Source organism: Geotrypetes seraphini, chromosome 9, assembly GCF_902459505.1.
Source record: "Geotrypetes seraphini chromosome 9, aGeoSer1.1, whole genome shotgun sequence".
NCBI lineage: Eukaryota > Metazoa > Chordata > Amphibia > Gymnophiona > Dermophiidae > Geotrypetes > Geotrypetes seraphini.
Genome location: NC_047092.1, coordinates 188073440 through 188094964, shown reverse-complemented (window position 1 = coordinate 188094964; position 21525 = coordinate 188073440). Strand labels below are relative to the sequence as shown.

The following is a 21525-nucleotide window of genomic DNA, read 5'->3' as shown; positions in this document are numbered from 1 at the left end:
CTCTCTCTACATTTCCTTCCTTCTGCACACATGGCTGCAGTTGTGTGTGTTCTGCTCTTCCCATTTTATTATTTTTAATTTGATGTTATTTTGTCTTCTTTTCGGGTAATTTGGTGCATGGAGTGATTTTAAAGCTCTGCCTACGTGAGAATTCACAGACTTCGGTCTGTAGCTGACAGGCTGATCTCACTGGGTACTTATTAGCCAGCCTGCATAGTTTTCTCTGGAATTCTTCTGTGTTACTTGGAGGTCCCCAACGAGTTTCATGTCTCTGACCATTTGTTTGTGCTTGCTTATTCAGTTAAGCAAGGTGCTCCCACTTCCAAGGCCACGATTTCCACATGGATCTGTAGGACCATTTCGTCAGTTTCCAAGTTTATTCAATCTTTGATATTTATCAAAAGCATATCAAAACGGTTTACAATTATCAAGTATTATTAGAAATGAAATAAAAAGTTAAAAAACAGGGGAAGCAGCATCCTGTTTTCATCAAGATGCGTTCTACCAGAAACGTGGCCTCTTCGTGGGCCAAAGCTAGATCTGTCTCTCCTGAGGAGATTTGCAGAGCAGCAATGTAGTCTTCTCTGCACACATTTGCTAAGTGCTAGTGTGGATGTGGTGGCAAGAAGGTCTCTGCTTTTGGGTTCTTGGTCTTAAGGGTTGGCGCAGCATGCCCACCCTAGCTTTTTGGGGGACTGCTTTTGTATGTCCCTATTGTCTAGAATGTCTCACCTATTGCATTGGAAAAAGAGATTATGTACATACCCTGGTAAGCTCTTTTCCAGTAGATAGGTGAGACATTTTAGATTTCTACTTTGTCTTTACTGTTCCTGCTTACTGTTTCAGTCTGTTTATACTACTCCAAGCTGATTCTTGGAAGCCTGTCAGCCCTTGGGGGCTTGGAAGAATTTGTATATATGTTTCAATTTATTGGGAAGTAGTTTCTGAGCTTCTTTGAAACCTGTGTTGGCATTTAACTTTCCTGTTGGTTGAAATCTTGAGCAGAACAGTTGGTTTGAACCTGTTAATAGATATGCCTCTACTTCACGAGTATTGGGTGGGTACTAATTGTAGAGGGAGCGAAACAGCCCAGTGAAGTATCCAGAGTGGATTCCTTCTGCACCATGCTGCTAAAGGGAAATAACCCTACTGTCTAGAATGTCTCACTTAGCTACTGGAAAAGAGCTTACCGGGGTAAGTACATGATCTCTTTTTCTGCTAGCATACAGTTAGAGCTAGAATTAAATCTGTAGCTTACTAAATTGTGTGCTTCCTTTAGATCAAACCTGGATCCCTTTAACCAGTACAATGAGGACCAGATCTGGGATTCCCTAGAAAGGACTCATATGAAAGAATGTGTAAGTGTTCATTGGAGCAACAGCGCTAGAGAATAGCTACTAATTTTTTATATTTTCTGTCTTGAAGTGAAAACAGTTGAGAATTTCTGTATTAATGGAACTTATAGATTATAGCCACTGGTATTCCTGTGCTGTAACTCATCCAACTGTTCTAATCACCACTCTGATTCTGCTTGCACTTGTTGAGTATCTTATGCAACTCCCTAACCCTGTTACCTTCTCTGTTTCCTCAGATTGCTCAACTACCTCTAAAACTTGAATCTGAAGTGTTAGAAAATGGTGACAATTTTTCTGTAGGGGAGAAGCAGCTTCTTTGCATTGCCAGAGCTCTACTGCGCCGCTGCAAGGTACAGAACGTGTTTCCCATAGTTTTTTTTAATTTTATATTAATTTTTAAATTGTCTATAGTTGAAATGCTTATACATGTACATTTATTTTATTTTTGCACTTTTATGTTTTAGTAGACTCTTGACAGAGGCAGAATTGCCAAAACACTGTCAAGTCTGTATAATTTACATCATGCTGTTGACAAAGTGTTCTCTTAATTGACATATTTCTATATAGCTTTGTTGAACCTGCTAAGCATCAGCTTAATGAATGATATACAGTGATACCTTGGTTTACAAGCATAATTCGTTCCAGAAGCATGCTCGTAATCCAAAGTGCTCGTATATCAAAGTGAGTTTCCCCATAGGAAGTAATGGAAACTCGGATGATTCGTTCCACATCCCAAAAACAGGCCTTTGTTGCACTCAACTTTAGTGACTTAATACATCTCCCCCCCCTCCCACAAAAGCTCTAAACATGACCAGAAACTAGCCAACCTCAGCTTAGCTTTCGCTAAATCCATCTAACAGCTGCAAGCACTCCCCCATGCTAAGCATCTGGCCCGGCAGTACTGCCCGTAAAGAAGCAAAGTTCCCCATTCCGACATAGCCACTTACCACGCCTCCATCCTTCATCGTATTCCTGTGGGCCACCATGGCAGTCGAAGGGCACAGGACCCTCCGTTTCCCCAAGCAACTCACGGAGCTGCCATCACTGCACCAAAGGAAGCCAAAACCGCTCAGGCTACAGCAGCACGGCTCTTGCACGTCACAAGTAAAGCGCCACCCACCCAGTACCCGCAAGAACCACGACTACGTACGCATGCGTGCTAACATCTAGAAGGCACAGTGTCTGCTGGAGGAGTGGAGGTAAGGGCTTGGGGGTTGGCCATGAAGGGAGAGAAGCCGATTCCCGGGGTTGATGAGCTTGTTGATCGAGTCGATGCTCGGTTTGCAAGTTAGTTTGCTCGAGTGTTTTGCTCGTCTTGCAAAACACTCGCAAACTGAGGTTTGACTGTATATAAATGCAGAGTTCACTAGATGGTATTGAAAATAGTTTTTCCACTTTTTTAGACCTGTACAAGTTAGCACACTACACCATCTTCATAGGTCTCATTAAATATTCTAATTCTATTTATTTCAGTGTCTTAAATTTTTATATATATAAATACACATTTTTCATATGCGTTTTACATATGCGCTATTCATATATGTCGGCGGGGACTTCTTCCGACATGTTTCACATAAGAGCTGTTTGAAGGATCCATCCCCTAAAATAGCAGACCAGAACTTTTAGTAGATGTTACCTCTATTGCATTATCTAAACTAAAAATCCAATCCACCTTACCTTTAACATACTCTATGCCTCTTAAGACAGCATAAATTTAATGTCAAAAGATAGTGGCGGCGTTATTTTACGTGAATTTAAAGAACTTATCACCTGACTACTTCCTGCCTATCAAAGCTCAGAACTCCAGTAATTTAAATTAAAGAAATCCACTCTATTTCTTGATTCAGTCCATTAGGACTGAATTTAAATGAAAAATCAAATTCTGTTCTCTAATTTAATATTACATTACATTAGAGATTTCTGTTCTGCCATTACCTTGTGGTTCAAGGCGAATTACAAGAGAGTTAAAGAAGGTGGGTTACAAAAGAAGATCTCTGGTCATTTCTAGTGAAGTAAAGAGTAGATCAGGTAGTATCGGGGAGATAGGAAGAAGGAAGGTACTCGTGGTGTTAAGATTTTTTTCAGGGATTTCTTGAAGAGTATAGTCTATTTCTTTTCTGAACATCTTGTAGTCTAGGGTTGTTATCGGTAGAATGGAGATTTGGTTATCTACTTTTGTTGCTTGAGTGGCTAGGAGGCCATCATATAGTTTTTTCCGTTTAACTTCTTTGGTTGGAGGGTGTGTGAATAAGGTGTGAGTTTTTCTATGCCTGGTTGAGGTAGTTTGGATGAGGCGGTTGTTGAGGTAGTTTGGGCTGTCTCCGTTTATAGTTTTAAATAGTATACAGTAGAATTTAAATAGTATTCTTTCCTGAATTGGGAGCCAGTGTGAGTTGAGGTATGCCTCTGTAATGTGGTCATGTTTCCTCAATGAGTAGAAGAGTCTCAGAGCTGTGTTTTGAATTGTTTGTAATTGTTTAGTCATTGTTGCAGGGGAGATAGAGGATGTTGCAATAGTCTAGTACAGTGGCTCCCAACCCTGTCCTGGAGGACCACTAGCCAGTCGGGTTTTCAGGATAGCCCTAATGAATATGCATCGGGCAGATCTCCACTCTTATCATCTTCATTACATGCAAATCTTTTTCATGCATATTCATTAGGGCTATCCTGAAAACCTGACTGGCTGGTGGTCCTCCAGGACAGGGTTGGGAACCACTGGTCTAGTAGACCTAGGATTAGGGATTGTACTATGAGCTGGAATTGTGTTCTTTTGAAGAATTTTCAGACTTGTCTTAGGTTTCTCATAACTGCAAAAGATTTTTGTATTTTATTTATTTGTGGTTGCATGGTGCAGCATCTGTCTATCGTCATTCTTAGTAGTTTTAGGGTGGTTTGAATGGGGTAATTGATTGAGTTGATTTCTATATTGGTTATGGTTGGGACTTTGTTATTTTCAAGGAGGATGAATTTTGTTTTGTCTGGGTTAAGTTTCAGTTTGTGATCTTTCATCCAAATCGCTACTGTTTCAAGTGTTCGGTGTAGTGTGTCTGTCATGGAGGGCTTTGGTTGATCACAAGGTATGAGAATGGTAATGTCATCTGCATAGCTATAGGAGGTTAGGCCTAGTTTGTCTAGGCAAGCACCGAGGGAGGCAGGGTAGAGGTTGAAGAGAGTAGGGGATAGTGGGGATCCTTGGGGTACACCGCAGGGGATGGACCAAGGTTCTGATTTTTCTTTATCCGATTTTACTCTGTATGTTCTGGATTTTAGGAAACCTTCAAACCATGAGTGTACTTTATCTAAGATATCTATTGTGTCCAAAATTTGCAGTAGGATGCTATGGTCTACCAGGTCAAATGCTGCAGTCATAGTAACATAGTAGATGACGGCAGATAAAGACCCGAATGATCCATCCAGTCTGCCCAACCTGATTCAATTTAAATTTTTTCTTCTTAACTATTTCTGGGCAAGAATCCAAAGCTCTACCCGGTACTGTGCTTGGGTTCCTACTGCCGAAATCTCCGTTAAAACCTACTCCAGCCCATCTAAACCCTACCAGCCATAGAAGCCCTCCCCAGCCCATCCTCCACCAAATGGCCATATACAGACACAGATCATGCAAGTCTGCCCAGTACTGGTCTTAGTTTTAATATTATTTTCTGATTCTAGATCCTCTGTGTTCATCCCACGCTTCTTTGAACTCAGTCACAGTTTTACTCTCCACCACCTCTCTCGGGAGCGCATTCCAGGCATCCACCACCCTCTCCGTAAAGTAGAATTTCCTAACATTGCCTTTGAATCTACCACCCCTCAACCTCAAATTATGTCCTCTGGTTTTACCATTTTCCTTTCTCTGTAAAACCAGAAGCAAACCTCCATGACCTGGAAGCAGAATTGAGAAGGAAATGCAAAAGCGGAATTTTGATGGTGATGGGAGACTTCAACTACCCGGGGATCGACTGGAGTATTAGTCACTCCAACTGCGCAAGGGAAGAGGAATTCCTAGGGGCTGTGAGGTACTGCTTCATGGAACAGCTAGTCAAGGAACCAATGCGAGGGGACGCCACTCTCGACCTAATCCTCAACGGACTAGGGGGACCTGCAAAGGAGGTGGAAGTAGTAGGGCTACTAGGCAACAGTGATCACAACATGATCCGGTATAAATTAGAAGTAGGGACCTCAAGGGTGAAGAGAACCACATCGACAGCGCTCAACTTCAAGAAAGGGAACTACGATGCTATGAGGAAAATGGTGAAAAAGAAACTCAACAACAGCTCTAGAAAGATGGGGACCATAGAGGAAACATGGTCCCTTCTCAAAGACACGGTGCAAGAAGCACAAAACCTGTACATCCCCAGGTTTAGGAAGGGGTGCAAAAAAAATCGAACAAAAGACCCGGTATGGACAACAAAAGAAGTAAAGAAGGCGATAGGTGACAAAAAAGTGTCCTTCCAAAAATGGAAAAAGGACCAAACTGAGGAAAACCGGAAGGAACACAAAAAACACCAAAAGGAATGTCACCGAGTGGTTAGAAAAGCTAAGAGACAATACGAAGAGAGGCTTGCTGGGGAAGCAAGGAACTTCAAAGCGTTTTTCAGATACGTGAAAGGGAAGCAACCAGCGAGGGAGGAGGTGGGTCCGTTAGATGATGGAGACAGAAAGGGAGTGGTTAAAGAGGTAGCCGATAGGCTAAACCGGTTCTTCTCGTTGGTCTTCACAAGTGAGGACACCTCCAATGTACCGGAACCCGAGGAGACCATAAGTGGGGATCAGGATGAAAAACTGGAGACCTTAGAGGTAAGCTATGAGGATGTCCTCCGACAGATAGACAGATTGAAAAGTGACAAATCACCGGGTCCGGACGGAATCCACCCAAGGGTACTAAAAGAACTGAGGACGGAAATAACGGACACACTCCGACAAATCTGTAGTCTATCCTTAAGCAGTGGGAAGGTACCGGAGGACTGGAAGCTAGCGAATGTCACACCTATCTTTAAAAAGGGATCGAGGGGTGACCCGGGGAACTACAGACCGGTGAGCTTGACTTCGATTCCGGGCAAGATGATGGAAGCATTAATAAAGGATAGCATCTATGAACACATAGAAAGAAATGGACAGCTGATATTTTATTGATATTGCTATATTGATATATTATTGATATTGATATTTTATTGTACACTTGATGTAAGAAATGAAAATGAATAAAGATTTGGAAAAAAAAAAAAAGAAATGGACAGCTGAAACCGAGCCAACATGGCTTCTGCAAGGGAAGATCGTGCCAAACAAACCTACTGCACTTATTTGAAGGGATAAACAGCCAGATGGACAAAGGGGAATCCATAGATATCATTTATCTCGACTTCCAAAAGGCCTTTGATAAGGTCCCCCATGAGTGGCTACTTAAGAAATTGTCGAACCACGGGGTGGGAGGGGATACACAGATGGATCAGGCACTGGTTGGCTGACAGAAAACAAAGGGTTGGAGTGAAGGGCCAATACTCCAACTGACAGAGGGTCACAAGCGGTGTTCCGCAGGGGTCGGTGCTGGGACCACTGCTGTTCAATATATTTATCAATGACTTGGAAACGGGGACGAGGTGTGAAGTTATAAAATTTGCTGATGACACCAAACTCTGCAGCAGAGTTAGGAATACAAAGGAATGCGAAGACCTGCAAAGGGACCTAAGCAAACTGGAAGAGTGGGCAAACAAATGGCAAATGTGCTTTAACATAGAAAAATGTAAGGTCATGCATATAGGGAAAAGGAACCCGAGGTACGGCTACAAAATGGGAGGAACATTGCTGGGGGAGAGTAATCTTGAAAAAGACTTGGGTGTGCTGGTGGACACAACCATGAAATCATCAGCGCAATGTGCAGCGGCCTCGAAGAAGGGAATTACAACCAGGACGAAAGAAGTCATCATGCCACTGTATCGTGCAATGGTGCGCCCGCATCTAGAGTACTGCGTCCAATATTGGTAGCGATACTTGAGAAGGTCCAGAGAAGAGCTACGAAAATGATAAATGGTATGGAGGACTGTTCATACGCTGACAGGCTGGACAAGCTGGGGCTGTTCTCCCTGGAAAAGAGGAGGCTTAGGGGGGACATGATAGAAACTTTCAAGATCATGAAGGGCATGGAGAAGGTAGACAAAGATAGATTCTTCAAACTACGGGGAAACACAGGCACAAGAGGGCACTCGGAGAAACTGGAAGGGGAGAAGTTTAGAACAAATGCCAGGAGGTTCTTCTTCACACAGAGGGTTGTGGACACATGGAACGCGCTCCTGGAGGAAGGGGTTGGGCAGAGTACGCTACGGGGATTCAAAGAGGGATTGGATGGATTCCTGAAGGATAGGGGGATTGAGGGATACAGATAAGGGTAGATAAGAGTATGGAAAAAGTATAGATAAAAACAAGGGGGGCTATAGGGCTAAATCAAGATAACATGACAGGTCATGGACCGGGTGCGGACTGCTGGGCACGATGGACCTCTGGTCTGACCCAGCGGAGGCAAATTCTTATGTTCTTATGATTATGTTCTACATTAATACCCTTCAAGTATTTGAACGTCTGAATCATATCTCCCCTGTCTCTCCTTTCCTCTAGGGTATACATATTCAGGGCTTCCAGTCTGTCCTCGTACTTTTTCTGGTGAAAGCCTCCTATCATTTTCGTCGCCCTCCTCTGGACCGCTTCAAGTCTTCTTACGTCCTTCGCCAGATACGGTCTCCAAAACTGAACACAATACTCCAAGTTGGGCCTTACCAATGACCTGTACAGGGGCATCAACACCTTCTTCCTTCTACTAGCTACGCCTCTCTTTATACAGCCCAGCATCCTTCTGGCAGCAGCCACTGCCTTGTCCCACTGTTTTTTCGCTTTTAGATCTTCGGACACTATCACCCCAAGGTCCCTCTCCCCGTCCGTGCATATCAGCTTCTCTCCTCCCAGCATATATGGTTCCTTCCTGTTATTAATCCCCAAATGCATTACTCTGCATTTCTTTGAATTGAATTTTAGTTGCCAGGCATTAGACCATTCCTCCAACTTTTGCAGATCCTTTTTCATATTTTCCACTCCCTCTTCGGTGTCTACTCTGTTACAAATCTTGGTATCATCTGCAAAAAGGCACACTTTTCCTTCTAACCCTTCAGCAATGTCACTCACAAACATATTGAACAGGATTGGCCCCAGCACCGAACCCTGAGGGACTCCACTAGTCACCTTTCCTTCCTTCGAGCAACTTCCATTAACCACCACCCTCTGGCGTCTGTCCGACAGCCAATTTCTGACCCAGTTCACCACTTTGAGTCCTAACTTCAGCCCTTAAAGTTTGTTCAACAGCCTCCTATGAGGAACTGTATCAAAGGCTTTGCTGAAATCCAAGTAAATTACATCTAGCATATGTCCTCGATCCAGCTCTCTGGTCACCCAATCAAAAAATTCATTCAGGTTCATTTGGCACGATTTACCTTTTGTAAAGCCATAGAAACATAGAAATAGACGGCAGATAAGGGCCACGGCCCATCTAGTCTGCCCACCCTAATGACCCTCCCCTACCTTTGCCTAGTGAATAGAGCCCACGTGTCGATCCCATTTGGCCTTAAAATCAGGCACGCTGCTGGCTCAATCACCTGCAGTGGAAGACTATTCCAGCGATCAACCACCCTTTCAGTGAAAAAGAATTTCCTGGTGTCACCTCGTAGTTTCCCGCCTCTGATTTTCCACGGATGCCCTCTTGTTGCCGTGGGTCCCTTGAAAAAGAAGATATCTTCTTCTGCTTCGATGCGGCCCGTGAGATACTTGAACGTCTCGATCATGTCCCCCCTCACTCTGCGCTCCTCAAGCGAGTATAGCTGCAGTTTGTCTAACCTTTCTTTGTACGGGAGATCTTTGAGTCCCGAGACCATCCGGGTGGCCATTCTCTGAACCAACTCCAATCTCAGCACATCTTTGCGAGCCATGTTGCCTCGGATCCTGTAACCCATTAGATTCAAGGAAGTACACTATCCTTTCTTTCAGCAACACTTCCATTATTTTTCCAACAACTGAAGTGAGGCTTACCGGCCTGTAGTTTCCTGCTTCATCCCTGTGACCACTTTTATGAATAGGGACCACATCCGCTCTCCTCCAATCCCCAGGAATCACTCCCATCTCCAGAGATTTGTTGAACAAGTCTTTAATAGGACTCGCCAGAACCTCTCTGAGCTCCCTTAGTATCCTGGGATGGATCCCGTCTGGTCCCATCGCTTTGTCAACCATTCAGTTTTTCAAGTTGCTCATAAACGCCCTCCTCTGTGAACGGCGCAGAATCTACTCCATTTTCTCGTATAACTTTGCCAGACAATCTTGGTCTTTCTCCAGGATTTTCTTCTGTGAACAGAAGTATTTGTTTAGCACATTTGCTTTCTCCTCATCACTCTCCACATATTGGTTCCCAGCATCTTTTAGCCTAGAAATTCCATTTTTTATCTTCCTCCTTTTAACTAATATATCTGAAAAAATTTTTATCTCCCTTTTTTACATTTTTAGCCATTTGTTCTTCCGCCTGTGCCTTCGCCAAACGTATCTTTCTCTTGGCTTCTTTCAGTTTCACCCTGTAATCCTTTCTGCTCTCCTCTTCTTGGTTTTTTTTTATATTTTATAAGTTGAAAGGGGATAGGTTCCGTACGAATGTAAGGAAGTTCTTCTTCACCCAGAGAGTGGTAGAAAATTGGAACGCTCTTCCGGAGTCTGTCATAGGGGAAAACACCCACCAGGGATTCAAGACAAAGTTAGACAAGTTCCTGCTGAACCGGAACGTACGCAGTTAGGGCATTGATCTTTGACCAGAGGGCCGCCGCGCGAGCGGACTGCTGGGCATGATGAACCGCTGGTCTGACCCAACAGCGGAAATTCTTATGTTCTTTTGTCTTTCTTGAATTCAGACAGTCTTGTCTCCACCACCTCTTTCGGGAGACTGTTCCACATATCTACCACCATTTCTGTAAAAATGATTTCCTTTCTGTAAGCTGTGGAATGCATTGCCAGAGGTTGTGGTAAGAGTGGATAGCATGGAGGAAGGCACTACTTGCCCTGCATCGATAGCATGGAATGTTGCTACTCCTTGGGTATTGCCACCATGAGAACAGGCTACTGGGCTTGATGGATGTTTGGTCTGACCCAGTAAGGCTGTTCTTATGTAAAATAATGACACAGTTGTATGTGATGACCAGTTTGCTAAGGACGGAGAGTAGGTCTTCTAAGGATGGCCTTTGGAGAGTAAATCATACTGTACTGTATATCAAGGCAAAGGTTAGGTCTCTGTTGTGACCCACTGAGAAGGTGAGGCACTAGCAAATCTAGTGTGATGGCATCTATCAGTTTTGATTTGAGGCTGGACTTAATGATGGCAGCTACACCTCCACCTCCATTTCTAGTATCTGTGCATGAGCAAGCTATCACTTGGTATTGTCTAAGCTTTATATTTTGCTGAAATTGTATTTTCCTTTTTTCAAGTGGAATGCTTGTAAACTTTATTAATGCAAATTTTTTTAAAAAAAAAGTAAAGCCCATAAACCATTATTAAGATGGAATTAGGAAAATGCATTACTTTTTTTCTACAATAAGCAGTATAAAAAGCAATGTTACTTACCGTAACAGTTGTTATCCAGGGACAGCAGGCAGCTATTCTCACTAGTGGGTGATGTCATCAGACAGAGCCCCGGTACGGACGTCTCACAAGCACGTGTTGCTTGTAGAAACTTAAAGTTTCTAGATGCCCGCACCGCGCATGCGCCGGTGCCTTCCTACCCGGAGATCCGGGCGTGTCTCCTCAGTTCAGGTAGCTAGCCTGAGAAGCCAACCCAGGGGAGGTGGGTGGGACGTGAGAATAGCTGCCTGCTGTCCCTGGATAACAACTGTTACGGTAAGTAACATTGCTTTATCCCAGGACAAGCAGGCAGGTATTCTCACTAGTGGGTGACCTCCAAGCTAACCTCAGTGGGATGGAGGGGGAGTTGGCGACTTAAGAGAATAAATTTTTCAATACTGTTTGGCCAAACTGTCCATCCCGTCTGGAGAGGGTATCCAGACAATAATGTGAGGTGAATGTGTGAACCGAGGACCAGGTGGCAGCCTTGCAAATTTCCTCGATTGGTGTTGATCTGAGGAATGCTACTGAGGCTGCCATTGCTCTGACCTTATGGGCTGTGACCTTACAAGGAAGTGATAATCCAGCCTGGGCATAGCAGAAAGAGATACAAGCCGCCATCCAATTAGAGATGGTGCGCTTTGATATGGGTCTTCCCAACTTGTTAGGATCGAAGGAGACAAAAAGTTGAGGAGTGGTTCTGTGTGGCTTGGTGCGATCCAGGTAGAAAGCCAAGGCACGTTTACAGTCTAGAGTGTGAAGGGCCGATTCTCCGTGGTGAGAATGAGGCTTAGGGAAGAATACTGGAAGTACAATGGATTGGTTGAGATGAAATTCGGAGACCACCTTAGGCAGGAATTTCGGGTGAGTGCGGAGGACCACCTTGTCATGATGGAATACTGTGAATGGTGGATCCGCCATCAATGCCTGGAGTTCGCTGACTCTGCGAGCGGACGTAAGGGCTACAAGGAAAAGCACTTTCCAGGTGAGATACTTAAGAGGGGCCCTGTTGAGTGGTTCAAACGGGGGCTTCATGAGATGGGAAAGGACTACATTGAGGTCCCAAACTACTGGTGGTGGTTTGAGAGGAGGGTTAACATGGAAGAGTCCTTTCATAAATCTGGCGACCACCGGATGGGCCGAGAGGGGTTTCCCTTGTAGGGGCTGGTGGAACGCCGCAATAGCGCTCAGGTGGACTCGTATGGATGTGGACTTGAGCCCAGATTGAGATAGGTGTAGGAGATAGTCCAGCACGGAGGATAAGGAAGCTCGCTGAGGTTCCTTTGACTTAGAAACACACCATGAGGAGAATCTGGTCCATTTCTGGGAGTAGCATTGTCGAGTGGCGGGCTTCCTGGAAGCTTCCAAGACCTCCCTCACTTCTTGTGAGAATTGGTGAGGGGTTACGTTGAGAGGAACCAAGCTGTCAGGTGGAGAGACTGCAGGTTGGGATGAAGTAGTGATCCTTGATGTTGAGTAAGTAGTGAAGGAAACACTGGAAGTGGTACTGGTTCCCTGCTGCTGAGTTGAAGTAGGAGGGAGAACCAAGGTTGTCTGGGCCACCGAGGAGCTATTAGAATCATGGTGGCCCGTTCGAGTTTCAGCTTGACCAGGGTCTTCTGGATCAGCGGGAATGGTGGGAACGCATATAGAAATCGTTTCCCCCAGTTCAGTAGAAAAGCATCTGCCTCGAGGCGATGAGGAGTGTAGATCCTGGAGCAAAACTGAGGCAGTTTGGAGTTGTGGGGAGCCGCAAAGAGGTCTATCTGAGGCGTCCCCCATTGCGTGAAGATTTGGTGAAGGGGTCTGGAATGGAGAGTCCATTCGTGCGGTTGTAGCAGACGGCTTAGTTTGTCTGCTAAGACGTTGTTCTCCCCTTGGATGTATACTGCTCTGAGTAGGGCGTTGTGGCGCACCGCCCAGTCCCAGACTCGTAGAGCTTCCTGGCAAAGGAGGGCCGAGCCCGTGCCTCCTTGCTTGTTGATATAATACATGGCGGCCTGATTGTCTGTGCGAATGAGGATTACCATGTCGTGAAGTAGGTGTTGGAAAGCTTGGAGCGCATTGAAGATGGCTCTGAGTTCCAGTAGATTGATTTGGTGTAGTCTTTCCGCACTGGTCCAGAATCCTTGGGTGCGGAGACCCTCCAGGTGGGCCCCCCATGCATAATTCGACGAATCGGTTGTGAGAACTTTCTGATGGGGGGGAGAGTGCATCAGCAAACCTCTGGATAGATTCGAAGAGGTCATCCACCAAAGTAGAGACTGCCGAAGAGCAGGTGTGACTAAGATGCGTTTGGATAGTGGATCGGACGTCTGATTCCACTGTGATGCCAGGGTCCACTGGGGGATCCTGAGGTGGAGTCTGGCAAAGGGTGTCACATGTACTGTGGAGGCCATATGGCCCAGGAGCACCATCAGTTGTCTCGCCGGTAGGGTTTGGCGAGTAGACACCGACTGGCAGGGATGAAGAAGAGACTCCATGCGTTGCAGAGGCAGGAATGCTCGGAGTCGGGTGGTGTCCAGGACCGCTCCGATGAAGGGGAGGGACTGGGTGGGTTGTAGATGAGACTTGGAGAAGTTGATCTCGAAGCCCAAATTCTGGAGGAAGTAGGTTGTAGCCAAGGCCGCCGAAGTGACCTCTGGGGCTGACGGGGCCTTGATGAGCCAGTCGTCGAGGTATGGGAACACCTGTAGACCCCTGTCCCGGAGTGCTGCGGCCACTACCACCAGGCACTTTGTGAAGACTCTGGGGGACGAAGATAGGCCGAATGGTAGCACTCGATACTGTAGGTGCAGATTTCCCACCCGAAATCTGAGGAACTTTCGGGAGGCTGGGTGAATGGGGATGTGAGTGTAGGCCTCCTTGAGATCCAGGGAGCATAACCAGTCGTTCTGCTCGAGGAGGGGGTATAGAGAAGCCAAAGTCAACATGCGAAACTTCTCTTTGACCAGGAACTTGTTGAGGGCCCGAAGGTCTAAAATGGGTCGCAGGTCGCCCGTTTTCTTCGGGACGAGGAAGTACCGGGAGTAAAACCCTCGGTTCAATTGGTCTGACGGGACCGGCTCGACAGCCCGAAGCTGAAGTAAGGTTTGGACTTCCTGAAGAAGAAGGGCGGTCTGCGTCGAGCTTGAAGGATACTCTCTTGGAGGATGGTCCGGGGGGACCCGGTGGAATTGAAGAGAGTATCCTTCTCTTATGATGGTGAGGACCCATAGGTCCGTGGTTATGGCCTCCCATCGATGGTAAAAAAGATGGAGGCGGCCCCCTATGGGAGAGGCCGAGGTTATGCTCCCGGGAGGGGCGTCAAAAGGGCTGGGGAGCCTTAGGTACAGCCGGTGGCTGAGGTTTTTGCTGAGACTTCTGGGGAGGTTGTCTCTTCGCAGGCTGTCTCGCAGCAGGCGTTTGTCTGGGCATGTAACGCCGCTGGTAAATCAGGGGTGGCCTGGAAGGTCGAGACTGTTGAGGTTTGGGTTTGGGCCGCAGGATGGATTGAAAGGATTTTTCATGATCCGACAGCTTCTTGGTAACAGTTTCGATAGACTCATCGAACAGGTCAGCTCCAGCACATGGTACGTTGGCGAGTCTGTCCTGTAGGTTGGGATCCATATCGATTGTACGGAGCCATGCTAGGCGACGCATAGCTACCGCGCTTGCGGCGGCGCGTGCCGAGAGTTCGAATGCATCGAAGGAGGATTGCATCAGCTGGAGGCGTAATTGGGAGAGGGAGGCTACCACTTCCTCGAACTCGAATCGAGCTTGGTTGTCTATGAACGGAGTGAACTTGCGGAGCACCGGCAAGAAGAACTCCAGATAGGAAGAGAAAAAGAAATTGTAGTTTAGCACCCGTGACGCCATCATGGAGTTTTGGTAGAATTTTCTACCAAATTTGTCCATCGTTCTCCCCTCTCGGCCCGGCGGTACAGAGGCGTAGACCTGGGAGGGATGAGAGCGTTTAAGGGAGGACTCGACCAGTAGGGATTGGTGGGAGAGTTGAGGGCCCTCGAACCCTTTATGGTGTACGATGCGGTATCGAGCATCGAGTTTGCTGGGGATCGCCGGTATGGAATACGGTGTTTCGAAGCACTGCATGAAGGTCTGGTCCAGTAATTTATGCAAGGGGAGCCGAAGCGACTCCGTTGGAGGGTTAGGTAAATGCATGGTGTCCAGATACTCTTTGGAGTATCGGGAGCCCGTGTCAAGGGTCACATCCAGATCATCCGCCATTTGTCGGAGGAATGATGAGAAGGACAATTGTTCCGCCAGCGTCGGTTTGTGGGACGGGCTGGAGGAGGAGGAGGCCTCCAGGTCCGTGGACATCGGGGAGTGACAAGGAGAATCGGGCACCGCTGTCTCCTCGTACTCCGGGCCCCCCGGAGGGGACGCCTCTGATGAGGAGTATCCCCTACGTTGCAGTTTTTTCTGCGGTGACACCTCCGAATGGCGTGAGGAGTGCCAGGATGAGTGTCTCGATCGGTGCCCGTCTCGGTGGCGGGACGGGGATCGGGATCGTCTGTGCATCGCATGGTCTCCCGAGGCCCCCAAGTGGATAGGGCTGGAAGCGGTGGATCGCAACTGGGTTTGCGATGCGGGTTCTTGCGATGCTACCCAAGTCTGGTAAGGAGTACGGAAGAACTCTTCCTGACTATGCCCAGGGCTTCGAGTATCGATCGGAGGTCTGGTCCCATGTTGGCGCGGAGGCGTAATGGGTTCTAATGGCGGCATATCGGTAAGCGAGGCTTGCCGCGTGGGCATCGCCGCCCTCCCCCGTTCGTCCTCGTCGGTTGCCGAGGTCGAACGGTGTGGGGGAGGGGGAGGGGGCGGACCGCCCCTTTGGACCGGTACCGGGAGGTCACCCTGTATGGCAGCGATGAGCCCGGGTCCGATGGTCTGCATGAGCTCAACGAATTGAGCTTCCAGCACGGACCGTAGCGAAGCCGATAAGGAGGGATCCGCACCGAAAGGGGGTCCTCCTGCACGGACATCGCGCTCCTTCGAGGCCGAGTGCTTCTGCTTAGTAGCTTTCGGCACTTTGATGACCATTGGTGGCACTGTGGAAGGAAGAGGTACCTGAACCGAGGAGACCGGGGCAGGCACCGACGTCGAGCTCGTGGATGGTGTCGGGGTGAGCGATGCCGGTTTCACCACGCTCGATGCAGGAGGGGTCGATGCCGGTTTCGCCCGAACCGGGGAGGTATCAGATGAAGTGGAGGCTGAGGGATCCTTAGCTGCGTCCATCTTGAACATCGATTCCCACAATAGGCAACGCCGCTTGAATGAGCGTGCCGTAAGGGTAGAGCAAGGCCTGCACGATTTCGGGATGTGGTCAGGGCCCAAACACTGCAAACAGCGCCAGTGAGGGTCCGTGAGTGAAATCGCGCGTTGGCACTTGCTGCACTTTTTAAACCCGGTGATTGGCCGGGACATAGGCCGGAAAATCTCCGCCGCGAGGTCGAAGCCAGTGGGCCTGAGCCACGTGGCCGGCCCGTTCGACCCGCCGGAGGAAATAATCTTCTTTTTTTTTTTTTTTTTTACTGAAAAAGAAAAGAACTGTTAACTGTAATTAAAAGAAAGCGAAAACGCGGACAAGGAAGGCAAATTTAACTGAATTCAGCTAGCGCATGATGAAGTTGAACTTCTCAGCTCCGCGGAAAAGAAAGAACTGAGGAGACACGCCCGGATCTCCGGGTAGGAAGGCACCGGCGCATGCGCGGTGCGGGCATCTAGAAACTTTAAGTTTCTACAAGCAACACGTGCTTGTGAGACGTCCGTACCGGGGCTCTGTCTGATGACATCACCCACTAGTGAGAATACCTGCCTGCTTGTCCTGGGATAATCCATTTTACCCTTTTGGTGTATTGCTAAGTATTTGGGACCTGGTTTGGCCACTATTGGATACCGGATAATGGGCTTGATGGACTTTGGTCTGTCCTAGTATGATGTGGCTTGTGTTCTTCTGTTATTTCATCTACCTTATATACACAAATATGTCGATCCAAATATAAGTCGAGACTCCCATTTTCCCACCAAAAAAGGAGGAAAAATGATTGACTCGAATGTCAGGTGGCTTAATATTCAAGTACCCTGCCCTGCCAGGCTCTGCACCCACCCCACTTCCCTCCCCCTGTCATGCACTGCATCCAGCTCCCTTCCCTCCCTCCCTTGTCAGACATTGCACCCAGCCCCCTTCCTTCCCTCTCTCCTCTATCAGGCTCTGCACCCAGCTCCCCTCCCTCCCTGCCTGTTGGGCTCTGCACCCAGCTTCCTTCCCTCCCCAGTCAGGATGCTGCTCAGCGCTGAGCAGCAGCATCAAAGCATGCTCCTGCTCTGTGCTGCTCAGCGGCTGAAGAAACCTTATCTCACGACAGCCACCCCCGACCGGGTTAGCAGCGGGGCAGGAGTGCGGAAAGCTCGCTCCTGTCCGCTGCACCTCTGGACCACCAGGGATCAGCAGAGGAGCTACAAGGACAGGGTGCAGAGCCTGGCGGTGGCCTGCAATAATTCTGGGAGGGGGCGCTGGCCCGAATATAAACTGGGACCCCCATTAAAAAAATCCTGGTTTATATTTGAGTATATACGGTATTATAAATACATGTCTCCCCATATCTACTCTAATTGCCTAATCTGTTTAAAGATCTTTATGTAGAGATACGACTTATCGAAATACATCCCAAAAAAACTTTCATATTGACCACCAAATTCAGCATACCAAAATCAAAGTACATTGAAAATAAGTGTAGGCTGTCAGGCAATATATCCCTTTGGGATGCTTCATTGATAGCATCCAGTTTCACTAGTGAAGCAGGAAGTGATGAGCAGGTAAGTGGAACAAATCTTTTGATTCTGTGAAGGCAGCCAGGGAGAGATCCGAGAAGCCCAAGGTAGCGTAATTCTCCCAGTACTTCCTCCTTCAATTCAGGGAGCCAGATAGCTTGGGTATATTCATCTTATTCTTCCAGGAGTAAACAGATTATGATGAGCTTTCTTAGCCAGGACCTTAGCATTTCAAGCAGGTAAACTGCAATCTTGGCTAGGTGAATGTATCCATCAAGCCACGTCTACTGTTCTTTTAGAAAATTAGTCAAGTCCTCTCTCTTTGATAAATTTATTACCTAATTTAGGAGTTTTTAAGATTGTAACTAATATTTTATCGAATAATTGTATTTCGACGACTGTCCAGTTCCTCTTAGTGTAAACCACCTAAAACTTCTGGTAATGGCAATATAAAAGAATAAAGTTGTTGTTATTATTTGTGATATAAATAACAGGAAATAATTCTTAGTGACCACTGATGGAGACAAAATGGTGAATTTGACAGACCATTTGTTTGAACCAATTTAGCTTTTTTTTCTGTGTTTAAGATCCTGATTTTAGATGAAGCTACTGCTGCAATGGATACAGAGACTGACCTACTGATCCAGGAGACAATTCGTGAGGCATTTGCAGATTGCACCATGCTGACCATTGCTCATCGCCTTAATACTGTTCTTGGCTCTGACCGCATTATGGTCCTAACACAAGGACAGGTGAGTGTGTGGGGCTGACACAAGGAATATTGATCCCTTGCTGGGTATGGAATGCTGGTAGTGGAGAGCCTAAAATGTGGCAGCCAGAGCTGGGAATGCAACCCAGTTCTCCTGCCTGGGAGTGAAACAATAGACCAGACCATGAAGTCAGTCCTGCTAAGCTTATAGTATGGGACAAGCAAGACAGGATAGCCAAGGAGGGGACGGGATTGGAAGGTTGAAGAGGGAGGGATAGATATACAGTACAGGCTACATAATCCATATAGTCCTCCTCTGCTATTTTCTGCCTTATTTTATATGGGGGGGGGATGGATGAGTAATTACTTTTTTAGTATGCAGAATTTCATTTGTGGTTGCTGAAAGAGTATTTATTAGTAAAAAAATATTGTGCTCGCCTGTGTTTTAGGTGATGGAATTCGACATGCCTTCTGTCCTCCTGTCCAATGAAAACTCACGATTTTATGCCATGTTGGCTGCTGCAGAGAACAAAGTCACCATCAAGGGTTGAGCGCGTATAAAAGCACTTTGCGCCTGGAGGGCGCAGACCTCATACTCTGCCTGTGGCAGGTTCACTGTTCCCTTTTTATCTTGATAAAAAGTGGAATATTGCCTTTTTCATATTTTAATTTTTGGCACACAAATCCTGTTTTAAGACAGATTTTTTTTTTAACTATTTTGAAAGAGATTCATGTTTTGCTATTGTATTTATTCCACATTCATATTACAAAAAAAAAATAAATAAATAAAAAAAGGGAAAAAGTGGTGGTTTTCCAATAGACTCTCTAAAATGGTTCTGGAAACCATTGTTCTATGTATCAAATGCTTACAATGAAGCTTTATACATGTAGCTGTATCTATACAAAATTCTGTACATAGCCTGTTTACAGCAAAGATGTAAGCTGGTTTATTTTATATTAAAATGCGCACTAGGTTACTGATGGTGCATATTCTTTTCTATCAGTTTTGTACAGTGTACTGTAGGGGTGCTCCAATTTGGGGAGAGATCTATCTATGTATGTGAAGGATGGTGGTCTGTTACTCTCAGTCCGCGTGGAAAGCATTGCTTTGCTGTCCTGTGGGGAAAGGGGATTTTCTGGTTTCAGTAGCAGGTTCTTGCCTTTTGAGTTGTGTAGATAGAAAGTCTCTTCATTTTTGAAAATCAAGACATTTTAATTTTTGGAAGTGCAAATCCATTTTTATATGCTTACAATAACTGTGAGTTTGAAGCGGTGTTTTGCCACCACCTGCCTGGTGCCAGTAGAGCCATTTTGCATTTTGGGCAGTAAGGGACTGACGGGTTTTATGAAACTTCATAGCCTTATTTGGTACAAACGATGGGAAAGCTAGAGTAATGTCAAGCATGTAAATAGATTTGGAGGTCCCTCGGGCAAGGTAGTGGGAACACTGCAATGCTCCCTGAGTTGAGTTCATCTTGCTTTTGCTAACGATTTTGTCACCATGTGGTTGGCTGCTGGTGTTTGAATGGGTGACAGTATAATCAACTGTGATTAACCTTTCAGAATAATGAAAATAACAGAGGTAGAGTGCCACCTTACAAATTGGCTTGTCATATAGACATATATGCTGCTCGGTGGGGGGTGGTGAAGGCCTTGTCTCCCTGTTCTTTTAACTACAGTCAGTATCAGTGGCCTTGGCAAATGCATTATTTATATGAGAAGAGGTCAGGAGCTATGAAATTCTATCAGCATTGTATGATTTAAGTATAATTATGTTGCATTTGCATCTAAAAGCAGTTAATAACTAGTTCATGATTAGCTTTTTTTTTTTTTTTAGTTTTCAATTTCATCTTTCTGCAGTGCAAATTCATTGTTGCAGATGTGAAATCCTGAGGTACTTTTGTTTCTTACTACTGTATATGATTTTAAATTCCAGCTTTATTTGTAGACATTTGTACCTTTTCAGTGTGGTATTTCCCTGTTTTGTTTCTGAGTGTTATTTAAATGTACTTTAATTTTGATAAATACATTAGATCTTGTTTTGATACAGTGTGTGTCTGCCTCTTTCTTGTGTGTTTAAATATGCAAAGAATGCATCTTATACACACCGGTGTTGAGGTTTGGGCCTCACCAAGGAGTGGCTATTATGTTGAGCAGAGTGAAACAAGTAACCTGTTAGTTCAAAAGTTCTTCTCAAACCGTATTTCAAAACTTGAGTAGTCTGTGGAACAAATGGATGCTCATGGCAGACCTATTCAGATCTGTTAGTAGGGGGGAAGAAGCTAATATCTATATAATTGTTTCCAGGCAGCAAGCCTTCCTCTGATGCTGGCAAAGTTGGTGACAGCTTTTGTTCTTACCCGACTGGTATCTAAAGGAAAAAACTTTCTCCATCCTTGTTGGGATCTTAGCACAGGGGCCTTAAGCTGCAGGAGGCTGCTTCCCATTGAGAGCAGTGGCCTGCTTATTTTAGAGATGACACTTGGTGCTGCTTGTAAGTCACAACTCTGGACATTTTGTAGGATTTCCATGTTTTGAAACCAAAACCTAGATGTGAATAAAGATTATCAGGTTTCTAAACTTTTGCTGTCTGGCTTTCCTTTGGCACAAGGCCATCCTTCTGTTGCTACGTCTGAATTTTCAAGGAAATACGTATGTTTACATGAAAATTAGGTCTGTGGATTAATCAAAGTAAGTAACTAGTTGTGTCGGGCATCATTGTACTTGCTGTGTTTGGGGCAGGCTGCTTCTGCTGGCCTCAAGAGTTTTTGCACAGCCGCAGAAACTACACGTTGCATCAGAGGGAAGTGGGATATGGCTGCAGGAAGAGGTTTAAAAATCTAAATCATGAGATTAATTGCAATTAAAAATTTTAGTTATCCAAAATCCCTAATGAAAATGTATATTCCCTCACATCAGGCAAAAAGAAAGCATTTATAAATTGGAAACATTCACTAAGAGATATATTAATCTCTCTTTTCCCAATCTGGTAAAATTGATATACCACCTTCCCATAGAAGCTATTCTGATTTGGATTCTAAAGAAATTATATT

The 21525-nt window shown here is 45.9% G+C and overlaps 1 protein-coding gene across 2 annotated transcripts in view; it reads left to right on the top strand.

The window, feature by feature from the left end:
* Positions 1-20517, top strand: part of ABCC5 (ATP binding cassette subfamily C member 5) — a 273093-nt gene extending 252576 nt beyond the window's left edge. For both annotated transcript variants that reach the window (XM_033958465.1, XM_033958466.1), the window contains 4 exons: positions 1280-1358; positions 1592-1705; positions 18351-18515; positions 18922-20517. In XM_033958465.1, coding sequence (XP_033814356.1) covers positions 1280-1358; positions 1592-1705; positions 18351-18515; positions 18922-19023 — 460 coding nt within the window. In that variant the 3' untranslated portion in view covers positions 19024-20517. The remainder of the gene's footprint in view (positions 1-1279; positions 1359-1591; positions 1706-18350; positions 18516-18921) is intronic.
* Positions 20518-21525: the final 1008 nt, after the last annotated feature.